This window comes from Rana temporaria, chromosome 1, assembly GCF_905171775.1.
Source record: "Rana temporaria chromosome 1, aRanTem1.1, whole genome shotgun sequence".
NCBI lineage: Eukaryota > Metazoa > Chordata > Amphibia > Anura > Ranidae > Rana > Rana temporaria.
In genome coordinates, this window is record NC_053489.1 from 230,101,557 (window position 1) to 230,119,687 (window position 18,131).

Here is an 18,131-nt window from a genome sequence, read left to right on the forward strand (position 1 = left end):
GCTTTGATTGAATCAGTCACGGTGTTGGGGGGGCCTCAACCGGCTGATGCTCAGCAGGTTTCGGCTGGTGGGGAGTAGTCGTCCAGCTTTGCTGGATGGACACCAGTTATTGTAACATCTTAGCCAAGATGGCTTATTTATTTATTTAATTATTCATTTTAATAAAATTGTAACCCCCCGTTTATGATAACGCCGTGGCCGAATTATACCACTAATAAAAGAGTGTTGGATTATATTGGTGTGTTAGTTTTTATTTATCTACCTTTGTGCTAGCCCATGACGGGTCACAGCGTTAAGCTGGACCAACATGGGCGAGCTCAAAGGGGACACGTCAGTCCTCCTCGCCTGTCTCCTTTGTTTTCCAGGTCGGGCCGCCGCGGGCAGCAACAGCCGCGGATTGGCTGTTGGAGAAGAGCGCTGATTGGCTGAGCGCCGCCGAGCCTCCCGCGCTGGAGGCTATATTAAGGTCCACGGAGCGGCGGGAAGTTGTCAGCTTCCAGTCAGAAGCAGCGCCCACCCTCCCCCCCCCTTTTTTTTTTGTCAGCTTAAGTCCTGAGGATTGTCCAAGTTGGGGAGTAGTCGTCCAGCTTTGCTGGATGGACACCAGTTATTGTAACATCTTAGCCAAGATGGCTTATTTATTTATTTATTTAATTATTCATTTTAATAAAATTGTAACCCCCCGTTTATGATAACACCGTGGCCGAATTATACCACTAATAAAAGAGTGTTGGATTATATTGGTGTGTTAGTTTTTTATTTATCTACCTTTGTGCTAGCCCATGTACTCTCTGCTTCTGCTGCATTTTAAAAGAAAAATTCTGATTATAAAGAAATGCATAAATAAGGTATTGAAGATTGTTATGTATTTTAAATGTGTATCCGCTGTATAAATTAAATCAGTTACTAAAATATCAAATTTCTGCTTCATTCATGTCTATTGAAGAGATCATGAGCAGAGTGACAGGTAGATAATAACTGCTAATACATTTTTTTTCTTTTGCTGCAGACGGGTTGAATCACAACCCAACAGTTCAAAGGAACTGGTATGGCTAGATACCTAATCAGAATTCCTAATTTTGTTTAACTGCCATGACAATTACAAAGCTCAACAGCCATGCCACAATTTAGCCTTAACTAGTACTACATTCACTCTTCTGCATTTTACATTTTTACAGTGCCATTCATCAGAAGCTGAGCTCCTTGAAACCCCCATTACAGATGCAGCAAATGGGAATTTTTAACAATACCCACAAACAACAACAATGTGCATAAAGCTCTATGTTGGCTTTCTTTCTATACACCTGTGTTTTCCTCTATTTATTTATTGCTTTAGAGAGCATGCTTTAGTCAAGCATTGACATGCAGCGTCAGTTACATCAAAAGCCTTTATAAGATGTGTCGATGGATCAAAAAATGGACATGAACTTCTTTGGTCAAGTCCTGTATGGATGTGAAATGCCTCAGGTTAAGACAATAGCAAACCTGTGCACATGTGTCAGGCCTTTAAAGTATTCACATATCTTACTATCTGATTTTACAATGTCTTTTAAATCCAACCTAAACAATCAATTCCGTTTTTATATCAAAGGAAAAAGGCCCAAAGTTGATACAATTTAATTGCACAATCTCCCAATAACTATGTAGTGTAAGGGTCTGCCTAACTAAATACAAATTTAATGGACAATGTAGCCAGCTCGCCATATTACATTGTCTTGGTTAGCCTAATGGAGAACATAAAAATGGTTATACAGTCATATTTTGACGTGTATAGTGAGTTTAGAAAAGATTTCATAATCAGGCTGCCATGATTAACTTCGGAAGACAATCAGCACGGTTCACTATAGGGCAAAATAATTTTTACACATCTCATTTTAGCCTGTTTTTTGCACACTAAAGTGTTTCAGTTTCACACAATGTCATTCCCGCATGTCAGTCCCGACTTCGGGGGCGATTTCAGAGACATCTGTGCTGGTTTTCACAGATGTCTTTGGAAATCACACCCCGAAGTCGCCAAAAGTAATATAGAAACTGCTTTTGGGAATCGGTGCGGTCTCACACCGATTCGTGCTCTGCCATTGACGGAAATTGACGCCGATTTGGCATACAATTTTACATGTGAAATAGCATTTCAAATTGCTCCAGTGTAAACCAGGGCTCTAACTCAATTCAGTAAACTTTTGGCACTACAATGTTACCATAAGCAACATTTTTTGTGCACACAAAATCCGTGCTCAAGAAGTGCATAAGCTGTAGTTCATTCATCAGTTGGTCTTAGGTGCTGACGTGTGTGCTTAAGTGTGATCATGAGACAGCTTACTTTTTTTTTACTTATTTAGCTGCTGAGAAGCCAGGTGAAGCATTTTACGGTAGTTTATGGTAGTTTGGGCTGGGTCTTTGGAAAACTGTGCTTGTTTTCCAGCATATGTCTACTATTAAAGTTCATGGCCCAGATCCACAAAGAAATTACGCAGGCGTATCTATTGATACGCCGCAAAATTTCTAAGATGCCCCATCGTATCTTTGTTTTGTATCCACAAAACAAGATACGACTGAATGTGGGCTTGATCCGACTGGTGTACGTCTTAGTACGCCGTCGGATCTTAGGTGCATATTTACGCTGGCCGCTAGGTGGCACTTCCGTTGATTTCCGCGTCGAGTATGCAAATTAGCTAGATACGCCAATCCACAAACGTACGTCCGCCCGGCGCTTTTTTTTACGTTGTTTATGTTAAGTATGGGTGTCGGGCCAGCGTAGAATTTTCCGTCGTGAACGTCGTTTGCGTAAAACATTCGCGAATAGGGCTTTGCGTAAATTACGTTCACGTCGTCTAGGCATTGAGCGGGCGTAATTTAATTTGAAAATCCAAAGTGATACTGAGCATGCGCGCGCATGCGCCGTACGAAAAAAACGTAATTTACGTGGGGTCAAGCTTGTTTTACATAAAACACGCCCCCTGTTCATCATTTGAATTCCGCGCCCTTACGCCGGGAGATTTACGCTACGCCGCCGTAACTTTAGAGGCAAGTGCTTTGTGAATACAGCACTTGCCTCTCAAAGTAGCGGCAGCGTAGCGTAACTACGATACGCTACGCCTGCCTAAAAATACGCCGCCCTACGTGGATCTGGCCCCATGTTGAAGAGGGATTTCCCTCTATTTTGAATTATATCCCCTCACTTCTCGTTGAGCCTACAGAAAAGGTGAATGACACCATTTACTCACAAGCATGTCCTCCTTCCTCCAGGTTGAATGATGTTTGGTGTCACTCTTGTGATGAAGAATTTTTAAGTTCAATAACCACAATTTAGGGGAGATTCTACACTGCAGATCTTGATACCAGTGCTCAAAATGTATAGTGCAAAGTACTTTAGACATACTTTATAGCTATATTTTTTTAAAACAAATTTTCTTAATTACTGTGGTATATAGTACTTATTTACTGTGGCATACAGTCAAAGTATAAAACGTAAAGGCTGGGGTCAATATTTTTAGTAACATTTGCTAATAATCAAATAATTTCTGCCTGCAAAGAGGGCTACAAAAGGTGCTTATTCACAAATCTTACAAAATGGGCCTGAGCTTTCAATCTTCTGTGGAGAAGGACATAGATTTATCGTACCTTACATGCCCCACTATCAAGAAACATGGCGAATCCTGGCTCTCCAGTGGCTCAGTTGAAGAAGAACTGATACCTTGCTGTCTGTTATTTGCAGTATATTATTTGCTCATCTGTGTGGTCTAGAGCTGGCCATATACTTTACAATATGATTTAGATTTAGCAAAACTATGGAATATGAGGAAAACCAAAAACGATGCTTTCAATTTGTACTAAATCAAGCACACCTGTGAACTACATCATTGGTGGTAGAGCTAAAGGAGACTGTACAATTAAATGGTAGTTGTAAATGTTGAAATGAGATTCCAGTTGGAAGAGAAAAAAAAGTAAGAAAATATAATATTTTCATAACTGCTTTTCTAGTTTTTCTCTCCATAGAATCCTTTCTCTCTTACAATACAACATTCAAGAACGTTTAAAGCAGTTTGCATAAAGAAAGGGTAGAATTTAAAGTGATTGTAAAGTCTTGCACCTCAGCCAAGTCACAGCTCCCTGTGTCCATTCAGACACGGAGCCCAGAGTTCGCCCTGCCCCCTCTCCCCCTGATTGGCTAGCTGACTTTGATTGACAGCAGCAGGAGCCAATGGCGCTGCTACTGTGTCTCAGCCAATCAGGAGGGAGAATCTCAGACATCACTGGACAGAGAGGAACCTCAGGTAAGTGTTAGGGGGGCTGAGGGGGGGTCTGCTATATACAGAAGGCGTTTTATCATATTGCATAAAACGCATTAAGATAAAAAAAAAAATTCTGCCTTTACAACTCCTTTAAGAAGAGGGCGGGCTTAAAATGCAGATTTTCCTTCACCTGCTATGTCTACAGGACAAGAGAATATCTCTCCATTGTGTGGACACTTTCAAAACAAGGTAACATCTTTAGAAATGGAAATTACATAGGTTGTATCTGTTTTTCTACAATTTACCATACTGTCTACTAAAAATAATCTACTTTAAAACAGAAGAAAACAAAGAAGCGGACAGTCACCTTGCCATTTATTCAGTTACATATCCTGTTGTTTGAAGAACTGTATCTTCACGCTGGTTTCATCCCCATTACCCTTTTAAAGTCTTTGTAATCTAGTCTTGCAGGAAAGACTAACTGCTCACCAGGCATTAATTCTACATAAATGTTAAATTGCATTGGTGCTAGGATGCAGAGACTAGCTAGATCTCTGGAGCATAAGAGAAGTAAAAATGAGCTCAGTCTACTTAACCCATAGAGGGAGAAAATACAGGGCACTTTTACTATAAAACCAATTTCTTTTCACATAATGAGCAAGTTTGGAGCTGCAAATCATAAAATAATGTTTATCACTGTCTCTCACTGTGCCCATCACTTTCGCTATTCAGAGTACAAACCAGCCATCAGTCTGGAGAGCCACATGACACATATATACTATTCAGTGTGCTAGAAACCCCAAGAAAGGACATTTTTATAGTTTGATATATCCAGAGTGTAGTTAGTGATATTAGAAAAGGCAATAGCACTGAACCCATATGCAGAATCTGCCATCAATAATAATATATATTTCAATATTGATGTCAAACAGCAGGAATTGCTGCTCTGTTACAACAGTGATGGTCCTCTGATGGAACACTAAATCCCTTCTCCCGTATTTATTCAAGTCAGAGCTACAGGAACCTGCATGCTAAATCTCTCATTTCATGGGATGACTGCTCTCTCTTCTCTTCTCCACCTAAATTATTCATATGACTCAATGAATAGTCTTTTCATCTGCTCTATTTCTCACTGGGTATTTGCTTATAAATTTCACATTTTCAATGAAAGGGAAGAAAGAAACATTATTACACATGCAGAATTTGTTTGGAAACAGATAATGGTAATTGCTAGAAATAATCTTTGCCATAAAATAACAATATTATACCACAAATGGTATTTACGGGGTGTTTACCCCCCTTTATTCCTGCTGTGTAAACATCTGAATATAAAATTTGGACAATATATTTTATTTACAACAGAGATATAGATCACTAGATGTGGCCATATCATTGAAAGAAAGTTCTATATTAACTTGATAAAACTTCAATATTGCTAGTGCTGTGATAAAATCATATAAGTTTCTAAGAACAGAACAAACCTAACAAGAAAAAAAACATGTCTGCAGGGGTGTTGCAAGGATTGTGAGGATTGTGAAAGGCATGGGTCACAATCAGGTACTGTGGGTGTAGCCAAAGTACAATGAGAGGGGCTTAAAGGGGCATGGTTAACCAGACCATGCTCTCATTGTATACACAGCACCAGGGGCGGAATGACAACTTGTGGGGCCCCCAGGCAATAGGAGATTATGGGGCCCCCGGGCAATAGGAGATTACGGGGCCCCCAGGCAATAGGAGAGTACAGGGCCACACAGTAAACACACACATACAGTATACACACACAGTATACACACACAGACACACAATATACACACAGTATACACACACAGACACACAATATAGATACACAGTATACACACACAGAATACACATACACACACTGAAAGGGTACTGGAGAGGCGAGGCAGCTATAATCTTGGAATTCTTACATACTGTCCCTGGTTTTACTGAGGCTGGCAACCCTGATGGGGCCCCCTAGTGACATGGGGTCCTCGGGAAGTGCCCGAGAGCCCGAATGGTCAGTCCGCCCATGCACAGCACACATATGCCACAGTTTTGTACCCACTAGAGATGCTTTTATTTGCTATGCCACAAATGAGAGTCCTACAGACACTTATAACACTTATAAACATCAAAACTCTCAATTTAAAAAATGAAACGTTTCCATTATTAACCTGCCTGGCGGTCTTCCCGAGACTGACTCGGGGTTAGATTTTCCTGCTACGATCGGTAACCCCGAGTCAGTCTCGGCTCGCCTCGCTGAATCCACAGGCACTTTTTACTTACCTTGTCCCTGGATCCAGCGATGCCACCGCGCTGTGTGAGCGAGCGGGACCTCGCTCGATTCACATAGTGCCTCCGTGTGATGCCGATCTCCGTTCCCTGTGACGTTACGACGCACAGGGACGGACAACGGCGCCAAATTCAAAAACGTAAACAAACACCTTACATACAGTATACTGTAATCTTATAGATTACAGTACTGTATGTAAAAAAAACACACCCCCCCTGTCCCTAGTGGTCTTTCCTGTGTCATGCATGTCATTTTATATAATAAAAACGTTTCTTTCTCCCTGCAAACTGTAGATTGTCCATAGCAACCAAAAGTGTCCCTTTATGTCAAAAATAGTTTTAGATCAGCTAAAAAACAGCGATAATAAATTATAATCACTTGCAGAATTGTGCGATAGCGATTTGTGGGGAAATTCGTCATAAAAAAAAAATAATAATGACAGCAACAATTCTGCAACTGAGCAAATTTCAGTGATTTTAATTTGATTACATTATTGAATAATTTTTATTATAATTATATTATTATTTGTTATAATTATTTATAATTATTTATTATATTATCATTTATAATTTTGTTTTTAAAAAAATGTCATACCCGGGATGCCTATTAGAATCTTGTTTGGTCAGATTTAAGTGAGTTATTTCTAAAAATTACAGACCTACAATATAAAACGCCAAATTTCCTTGCACGCTTTCAGCATGTTTTTTCTGAAAGAATCATACCGCCAGGGAGGTTAATGGTTCTCTGCACACAGTCTGCCTTAAAAAAATAACTTCTTTAAAATAGGTCAGTGACTACTTAGCAACCAGCATCTATTAGGACAATAAACACTTTGGTCAAGATTATGTAATGTACAATAGAGCAGAAAGAGTGCAGAGGTCAGGAGTACTGAGTGGAAGGGTCGGGAGTATAAAAAGTACAGTGTATATATATTGCACAGGTCAGGAGTGTGTTTGCACACAAAGTACAGGGGTCAGGAGTAGGTAACATAGTCAGCATTAGCCTATAGCAGGCATCATTTAACCCCCTGGCGGTATTCCCGAGTCTGACTCGGGGTTAGATTTTTGTGCTAGGATCGGTAACCCCGAGTCAGACTCGGGCTCGCCTCGTTGGATCCACAGGCATGGTTTACTTACCTTGTCCCTGGATCCAGCAATGCCACCGCGCTGTGTGAGCGAGCGGGACCTCGCTCGATTCACACAGTGCCATTGTGTGCCGCCGATCTCTGTTCCCTGCGACGTTACGACGCACGGGAGCGGAGAACGGCGCCAAATTCAAAAACGTAAACAAATACAGTATACTGTAATCTTATAGATTACAGTACTGTATGTAAAAAATACACACCCCCCTTGTCCCTAGTGGTCTGCCCAGTGCCCTACATGCACTTTTATATAATAAAAACTGTTCTTTATGTCTGCAAACTGTAGATTGTCCATAGCAACCAAAAGTGTCTTTTTATGTCAAAAATGGTTTTAGAGCAGCTAGAAAACAGCGATAATAAATTATAATCACTTGCAGAATTGTGCGATAGCGATTTGTGGGGAAATTCGTCATAAAAAAATAAAAGTAATGACAGCGACAATTCTGCAACTGAGCAAATTTCAGTGATTTTGAGTTGATTACATTATTGAATAATTTTTATTATAATTATATTATTATTTGTTATAGTTATTTATAATTATTTATTATATTATAATTTATAATTTTGTTTTTAAAAAAATTTCATACCCGGGATGCCTACAAGACTCTTGTTTGGTCAGATTTAAGTGAGTTATTCCTAAGAATTACAGGCCTACAGTACAAATCACCAAATTTCCTTTCAAATAATGCTACCGCTTTCAGCACCTTTTTTCAGAAAGAATCATACCGCCAGGGAGGTTAAAGGCAGACTGCAGTTCGGATGCTGACAGAACCACTGTTTTATCCGGACCCGGTCATGCTATTTTAGGAGCCGCTTCTTTCCCCCCACCCTCCACTTCTGTAATTAGTGGACAACGGGAGACAGAACATTTCTGGAGCGAGTGTGGAATAACAGCACAGCATTGAACGGGGAGCGGAAGCTACTGGGGTTAATTTTTTAAGTTAACCAGCAGGTGAATGGATGCAGGGTAGACTGGTGCATGCTGGGTCCATGATGTCAGAAGGGGGCGGTGTCACCAGGTGACATAGCCAGGTGGCCCTGCCCCTTGCCTATACAAGAAATGTCAAATGGCGGAGCCTGCCGCAGACAGACAGCCTTCATGTCGGCGGGAGCATTTTTTTTTCCGGGTGCGACGTGCAGCATGATTGATGATGGATTTACATTGGGTGACAAAATTTATTTATTTTTTAATAAAGGAATTGTCAAACACTGTGTGTGTGTTTTATAACTTTTTGGTGAATGGGTACTATGTACCTGATACTCATTCACATATTAGGAGGAAGGGTCCGGGATATGGTAACCCCTTTGTTAAAGGGGCTTCCAGATTCTGATAAACCCTCCGCCCACAGACCCCCACAACCACCGGCCATGGTTGTAAGGATGAGGCCCTTGTCCTCATCAACATGAGGACAAGGTGCTTTGGAGTGGGGGGGCAGAGCCCTCCTGCTCCAAATCACCCAATCCATTCATCCACCCCCATGTTGAGGGCATGTGGCCTGGTAGGGTTCAGGAGGGGGGGCGCTCGCTCATGCCCAAATAAGGGTCTGGTATGGATTCTTGGGGGACCCCACACACCGTTTTCTTTAATTATTATTTTGGTGTGGGGTTCCCCTTAAAATTCATACCAGACACAAAGGGACCTGTGTGTCTCCCATAAGACAGCGAAGGAGACAGAGGAGGGTCTGGACATGGCATAGATCGCCATGGATACTGTGGCGACCTATGCCCAGAAGTGGGAGCAAATACCTGGATTACGCAGGTATCTGCTCTCCCCTCCCCCCGAAAGTTGCCAAATATGACACCGGAGGGGGGGGGGGGTCCAAAAAGCTTTAACTTATTGTGCAGATTTCTGCGGTGTGTAAATCTTTCTTATCATGGTGTAACATTTACAGTCAGATGTGAGTTTGTGAGTCAGGGAGCCAGGGATACATTCTGAAAAGTAGGGTGACCACCTTGAGCTCTGTGAACTTTCTAAACCCTTTGAGAGGTTCAGAGGCAGCCTGTGTATTGACTTAGGCAGGCCATAGATGGTTTGAATCTCAGAAGGGACCAATCAAGAATTCAACAATGTGTGAGCAGGCTGATTGTACCCAAGTTGATCGATCAATTTATCAACATACAAAAAGCATGATTTTTTATACAATTATTGCCAGCGACTATACCTGCTAGAAATAATGACTGTGAGTCCTCCTGGCCAGGAAGGCTCCCGCCCCAACAGGGAGAACACAATAACTCTGCGGGAGGGATTCCCCCATCAACGCTAAATGTGTTGTTGGAGGAATTCAGTGTTTTCTTTCCTGCAACCAAAATCGTTCCATCTATGGCTGGCTTTACTGTACATGTTATGTGATCTGCTTATTGGTTTGAAATGAACACTGGATTTTTAGCAAAATCACACTATGTGTATATATATATATATATAATGTGTGTGTATGTGTGTGTTTTTATTTGAATGTATGTGTATGTGCTGTATTTAAGAGTTATAATACTTTTATTGATTAAGTAATATTTGCTTTACTTTACCCTTCTCTCATCCACAGGTTCATATGTATTGTTGTATTTCTTCATGACATGTGCCGCCAAAACTTGAAAGCGTAGTCGAAACTCTGTGAAACCCATACGTTCACTGTAACCTTTAAATATAAATAATTGAGTAAATCAACAAACAAATACATGAAGTTTACATAAACATACATATTCTCTAAGGCTAAATTTACATCTATACAGGTCCTTAAGTACCTGTAAATCACACGCGTCCCCGTATCCCCATGTAGCTGCACAAAAAATGAGCTATTTTTAAGAAAATGTGCAGGGATACCATTAACTCTTAATGGCAACCTTATGCACTGAAAACCACAGTGTAGTCTCCGTGTGGCTGCATTTTAAAGAAAGGTTTAGGGACCTTCCTGCAGGGAATGCAGGTACAACAGCCCATTCAAATGAATGGACTGCTGTGCCCGCATAACCGTGGCAAGCAGAACCGTGAAAATGTGAACCTGGGATTAGACAACATCACATTGGGAGTGCTTTGTAAGGATGAGCAGTAAAGCAAAGCGAAAATGTACTGTAACATTGCAGGACCTGTATATATAATGAGCAAAAAAAGTCTCCCTCTGTGTGTGTATATATATATATATATATATATATATATATATATATATATATATATACATACGTTAAAAAATAACAACTTATTGTATAGGATGAATGATAAGTTTTCACAGAGTACATATCAAACCATAGCAATTTAGGTACCGGTACTGATATTGTTGGCTGTGGAGCCAAAACTATTACTGTAAGTGAGGAAAGATAGAAATCAGGGAGGTAGTGTCTGTTCGCTGTTCTGTGACATTCTCGCTGTGTGTTCACTTTTTTATTCCATTTTTGTATCTCTTAGCAGCTGATCTCCTGCAGTCTTTTTAGTCACTTTCTAGCTGCATGCACTGGTTCCAATATTGGCTGCACACCATTGCTTTGGAACAGTTTATGGATAGACCATGTTTGTATAACATGTGCCTGGTACGGGAAGTGCCTGGACATTCATGGCAGGGTGGCTAAGCATTCCTTAAATACAAGATGCAAATTTTAAAAGCTTGTTTAAGAACCACATGAGAGATTCTTGAAACTTTGGTCCCTTTGGTTCCCTCACACCCAGTTATAATGTGGAGAACCTTTTGGTTCCCCCACACCCAGGTCCCTCCCTAAACCCCTAACTTCCTCCCCTTTATTTTCTCTATTAGTCTTCCCTCTTCCCTCCTCTTTCTGCTTTCCTCTTATTTCCTCCACCAATTCTACTTCCCACACCTGGCTATTCACTTCACATACTCTATGCCTTTTATATGTATTTATCTTCTCTCCATCCCAACAATCTCTCCCCATGGATAGTGATTATATACTCAGAAACCTAAATCTAAATGCAGTGCAGTTATTTTATTTAGTGCACTTATTTTATTTTATACACCCCAGACAAAATTATTTTTTGGAGTGAAACATGTATTTTTTTTTAATAGTGAGTACAGTGGTTTTGCACAGGGCAGCCTGGGTCCTCCTCTTCTTGGGTCCCTCTTTGCTGCTCCTGGCCCCTCCCTCCTGTTAAGTGCCCCTCAAGCAAGCAGATTGCCAAGGGAACACCCAAACCGAGCTGCAGCTTCATGTGCCCATTCAGACACAGAGCTGCCTTCTGCCCTATCCCATCTCATTCCTGATTGGCTAACTGATTTTAATTGACAGCCTTGGGAGCCAATGGCACCGCTGCTGTGTCTCTGTCAATCAGGGCGACAGTCCGGGACAGCCGAGGGGCTCGTGGACATCGCTGGACAGAGAGGGGGCTCAGGTAGGTATTAGGAGGTGCTGGGGAGACTGCTACACACAGAAGGCCTTTTATCTTAATGCATAGGATACATTAACACAGAGTTCTACCCAGAAATCGAACTTCTGCTGATCGAATTCCCCCCCCCCCCCCTTCAGTGCCACATTTGGCACCTTTCAGGGGTGAGTTGGGAGAATATACTAGCCAAATCCAGGTATCTGCTCCCACTTCTGGGCATAGAACTACACAATGTATGGCCCCTCCTCACCCCCCCCCCACACACACACCATCTTCTGGGAGACACACAGGTACCAGAAGACAGCAGGGACCATTCAGATTGTCCAGAGGGACTCGTGCATGCACAGTAGGAACCTTAGTAAGGATGTCGGCGCCTGCAGACGGACGGTTTTCTTCGGGTGAGGACATTGTGGGCTCCCTAAACAGGTAATTGTCCTTATATTAAAAGTCAGCAGCTGCAATATTTGTAGCTGCTGACTTTTATTTTATTTTTTTCCAGGCGGAACTCTGCTTTAAGATAAAAAAAAAACTTCTGCCTTTACAACACCTTTAAAGCTAAAGCACAGGTAGGATTTTATTGCATAGTTACATTGGTCCAACTTGGGACAAATGTACGTATGCATATTTCGTACCAATCCCCATGAAAGCTGCAAGTCATTGCAGTACTCATCGCTACTACAGTCATAGCAGCAGGTCCAGTGCCACATGGATATGCTTGTTTTTCTATGAATACAAGGCTAATTATGATTGGATGAGGTTGAGAGGCATGGTGGTAACTTCATAATCTCTACCTTGTCCAATCACAAAATTTCAGTGATTACTATGCAGAAGAGCAGCCAGTAGACACTGGACCCAGAAAACTGTGGTTATCACTGTAGTAGCAGTTATCAGTCAGGTGGGAGAAATGCATGATTGCATAAACTTCATAACTAAACTTCAGCTTTATATAGAGCTTCCTGGGGTGTTTATGAACTACCAATCATGAACCTACAGAAAAGGAGGGCCATATTTACCAATCGATGCATCCCTCAACACCCCCCCCCCCCCCAGTACTGCTGTTGGTTTACTCACAAGTTTTCAAAGGTAAGCAACACAAGAAAAAAAAATGGCACAGGCTTAAAAATCTTTTATAGTAAATAAAGCACTAAACTCACATTATATCATCTAAGACAAGATGGCATGCATAGTTACACTAGAGTTAAATTTGCTGCCTTAAACTCTCTGTCGAAACCCTGATTTTTCAGTGGCAATAAAATGAAATAGTATATAAATTGACTGTCAGAGGTGACAACGATGATCTACAAAGTATTGATTAAAAATGACCTTCCTAAAGGAATGGCTAGTCTCTGGTGATCTCTGCTTGATGCCGTCAGGATTTCTATTGACCTTATGTGCAATAAAATTTAGCACCTACAGTGGAAAAAATATTCTGTTTGGCCCCAGGATATTGGTTACCAGCATAGAAGAAGTTAAGATTTGCTGACAAGGGCAATTCATTTTTTATTCTAAATAGAATAGATGTAGCAATTTCACTTAAAAGTTCCTGGCAGCTATTTCTTACATCATTAATTAAGTAGAAGTCATTATTGTTCTTCATCCTAATGGGCCAGTATCATTATTTGTCATATGCAGCAACACACATCTTCAGTCCATGTCATTAGCACTAACAATCATTAAGACATAAGCAATATATTTTCTTTCAGGAACACAGGTCTTTCTAAACATCACAGTGTGATCTTTTTCAGATTAATATAAGAAAGTTGTTTGTGATAATCAATTATGAAATGTATGTACATGTGCCAAAACAAAAATGTCATTTTCCAAGCGAAGGTAACAGTACTTGTGTCTTTATAATAAAGTTGAAACTGTGGCTAAAACTTTTTTTTATTTCCGTTAGAAAAAGTACATACTTTTATCAAATCTTTATTGTTATCCATGATCCCCTGGAGAGGTTATACCTTAGTTCCTTTCCCCTCAAACAGGAGGAACAGAAATTAGGGAAAGAATTGTCACTAGGACAGGTAATCATAGACACTTAGGCGCCGTACACACGACCGAGTTTCTCAGCAGAATTCAGCCAGAAACTCGATCGGAGCTGAATTCTGCCGAGAAACCCGGCCGTGTGTACACTTTCGGCCGAGGAAGCCAACAAGTTCGTCATCGAGCCAAATAGAGAACATGTTCTCTATTTCCTCGTTGTTCAATGAGGAAAGTTGGCTCGCCAAGATCCTTGGCGGCTTCACACAGTACTCGACGAGCAAAACGATGTGTTTTGCCCGTCGAGTTCCTCGGACGTGTGTACGGGGCCTAACAATAACCTGACAGAGACTCTAACCTTTTGTCAGTTTACTGAAAAAAATTGTTTTGTTCTCCCTGGCACATGTCAAGGCTTTCCCCTCTTGCATATTCTTTTTGTCTTGACCATTGAACCACTTAATCGCGTAATAGCAAAAAATACTGACAAATACTGCAGCTGCTGACTTTTAATATTAGGACACTTACCCGTCCTGGGCGCCCGCGACGTTGGCACACGAAGCCGACCTCTCCCTCGGCTTACTCGCGCTGCATGTTCCCACTGGTCCCTGCTGTCTTCTGAGACATGTGTGTCTCCCAGAAGACAGCGAGGGGGGGTGGAGTAGGTGCCGGACGTGGCGTAGGTCACCGCAATCACTGCAGTGATCTAAGCCTGGAAGTGGGAGCAAATACCTGTATTACACAGGTATCTGCTCCCTGCTCCCCCCTGAAAAATGCCAAATGTGACACCAGAGGAGGGGGGAGGATTCCAAAAAGCGGAAGTTTCATTTTTGGGTGGAAATCCGCTTTAATACAAATTATGTGACAATAATCATATACACTGTGAAAAATCTAATTCCATATAGAGTCCACCAATTACTCCCAAAGAGATCTAAAGTTAAAAGGCAAAACATGTCGGGATAACGTATGATTACTCAACCCACCATTAAACCTCTAATGTAACCACCATTCGGAACCACTCCCTTGTGAATGACTCATATTGTACGATCGCTCTATTTTTTACCAATTTTGTATAAATATATATATTTTTTTTATGTCTAGCCTGCCTAGAGGTGAGATGTGGGGTCTTATTGGCCCCATATGTCACTGTAAAGAGGACCGATCATGTCATATTCCTATTACAAGGAATGTTTACATTCTTTGTAATAGTAATAAAAGTGATCAAAAAAAGAATTTTATTTTTAAAAGTATAAAAAAAAGTAAAGTTAACAATAAAAAAAAAAAATTAAAGCGCCCGTCCCCATATGCTCGCACACAGAAGCGAACGCATACGTAAGTCCCACCCACATACAGTATGAAAGCGATGTTTAAACCCCACATGTGAGGTATCGCCGCGAACGAGTGGGAGCAATAATTATAGCTCTAGACCTCCTCTGAAACTCAAAACATGTAACCTGTAAAAAAAAAATAAGTGCTCCCCATGGGATTTTTAGGTACCGAAGTTTGGCGCCATTCCACGAGCGTGTGCAATTTTGAAAGTGTGACATGTTAGGTATCTATTTACTCTGCGTAACGTAATATTTCACGTTAAGCAAAAAAACGTTACATTTTTTTTAAAAGCAAAAACAAACGCTTCCGAAAAAATTGCTATGAAAAACCGTGAGAAGTAAAAAGTTGCAATGACTGCCATTGTTTTCTCTAAGGTCTCTGCTAAAAAAAATATATATAATGTTTGGGGGTTCAATGTAATTTTCTAGCAAAAAAAAAATGATTTTTACATGTAGGAGAGAAATGTCAGAATTGACCTAGGTGGCAAGTGGATAATCCCCCAATTAATAGGTGTATGAAGAATGGCACTACTGTGTCCACAGCACTTCAAACTGATATTATAACACCATACTGTGTTCCATGCTTACCACTCCCAAAAGTGTGCTTATTTCTCACTCACCAGAAGATATTGCCTCACAGTTAAGTAATTAGCAAATCAAGATTTATAATAATAATGGCCCTATGAGGAAGTCTGTAGGACGGAAGTGACATAGACATGCGATCCCGGAAGTGACGTGGGAGATGTGATGCGATGCGATCTCCAGCCGAGAGGTGGTAAAATGCTGGGCATCCAGCTTACTGAAGGAGAGCAGGGTCTATGTAACACCTTTAAAGGATAATATTACAATGTGCTTTTATTTTTTATGCTTCTGGGGGTTTTAATATATTGACTGGTGATACGGTATTGCACTTTTGTTGAATCTTCCATTGTATAGTGAATTACATCATGGCGTTCCCCAGACATAAGGGGCCAGATTCAGAACGGAGATACGGCGGCGATGAATATGCTAATTAGGTATTTACGCCGATTCAGAAACGTACGTCCGGCCGGCGCATTTTTTTTACGTCGTTTACGTTAGGCTTTTTTCGGCGTAAAGTTACCCCTGCTATATGAGGCGTAGCTAATGTTAAGTATGGACGTCGTTCCCGCGTCGAGTTTTGAAAATTTTACGTCATTTGCGTAAGTCATTCGCGAATAGGGCTGTACGTAAGTTACGCTCACGTCTAAAGCAATGATGACTTGCGGCGTATTTTCGAGCATGCTCACTGGAAATTTTTCACGAACGCCGTTCGTAAAATACGTCAAATACGTGGGGTCACAGTGATTTTACATAAAACACGCCCACATTATCCCCATTTGAATTAGGCGGGCTTACCCTGAAAAACATACGTTATGCCGCCGTAACTAAGGGCGCAAGTTCTTTCTGCATACGGAACTTGCGCCCTAAGTTAGGGCGGCGTACCGTATGTGAGATACGTTACGCCGCGCCGACAGATACTGCTATGTATCTGAATCCGGCCCAAGGAGTGTGGATGGGGATCGACTGGTTATCTGGATTTTCATTATATCTGTAAAGCTTGATTAGCTGTTCACTTAACTGTGGGGCAATACCCTCTGGTGAGTAAGGTTAAGCACACTTTTGGGAGTGGTGACCACGGACACAGCATGGTGGATGTTATAATATCAGTTTGAAGAGTTGTGGTGACATTCTTCATACACCTATAGATTGGGGGATTATATCTCTTTTGGAGGAATTGGTGGACTTAAATTTCATACAGTGTATATGATTGTCATATGTCACATAATTTGTATTAAGGTACTTTTTAAATGCGTTATATTTTTTTATAAAGTTTTTTGCACATTTTGTAGTTTTTCTATGTGTTTTGCGCCACCTAATATCTGTACAGTGCAGGCATATTTTTGGAGTTTTACTGTTTATTTAACCACTTAGGATTTACCCCCATCCTGACCAGGCATTTTTTTGTGATACGGCACTGCGTTATTTTAACTTACAATTATGCGGTCGCGTGATGCTATACCCAAATAAAATGAATGTCCTTTTTTTCCCACAAATAGAGCTTTTCTCATTTGGTGGCGTTCGATCACCTCTGCCATTTTTATTTTTTTGCGCTATAAACAAAAAAAGACCGACAATTTTGAAAAAAATATATATTTTTTACTTTCTGCTCTATAGAACATCCAACAGAAAAAAAAATTAATTTTTTCATCAGTTTAGACCAATATGTATCCTGCTACATATTTTTGTTTAAAAAAAAATCCAATAAGCGTATATTGATTGGTTTGCGCAAAAGTTATAGCGTCTACAAACTATGGGATAGATTTATGGACTTTTTATTTTTTTTATTGATTTTACTGGGACTGCGACATTGCGGCAGACATATCTGACATTAAGTGACACTTTTTGGGCACCAGTGAAACCAATACATTGATCAGGGCTAAAAAAATTGCACTGTCACTGTATAAAGGACACTGGCAGGGAAGGGGTTAACATCACGGGCAATCAAAGAGTTGACTGTGTTCCCTAGGAGTGTTTACTTACTGTGTGGGGGATGGACTGACTCAAGGAAGAGACACATCTGTGTTCCTTATTAGCAGGAATCACAGACCTGTTTCTCCCTCACTGACATAACGACAGTTTGCCTTGTCTGCCTATGTCTGCCTTGTTTACATAGGCAGACAGCTGTTCTGTCTCTTTAGAGAACGATCATGGGTAGCCGGCGGCCATCAGGCCAGCCAGACCCGAGAGCTGATGAAAGAAATCACGTACAGGTACGTGATTTTGTGCTAAAGGGCTGCCCTGTCGCATTAAATGT

At 41.0% G+C, this 18,131-nt stretch overlaps 1 protein-coding gene across 1 annotated transcript in view; it reads right to left on the reverse strand.

Moving 5' to 3' along the window:
- MYO18B (myosin XVIIIB) overlaps positions 1-18,131 on the reverse strand; it is a 764,821-nt gene that overhangs the window by 394,314 nt on the left and 352,376 nt on the right. Inside the window, 1 exon segment of the mRNA XM_040358554.1 lies at positions 10,190-10,299. Coding sequence (XP_040214488.1) covers positions 10,190-10,299 — 110 coding nt within the window.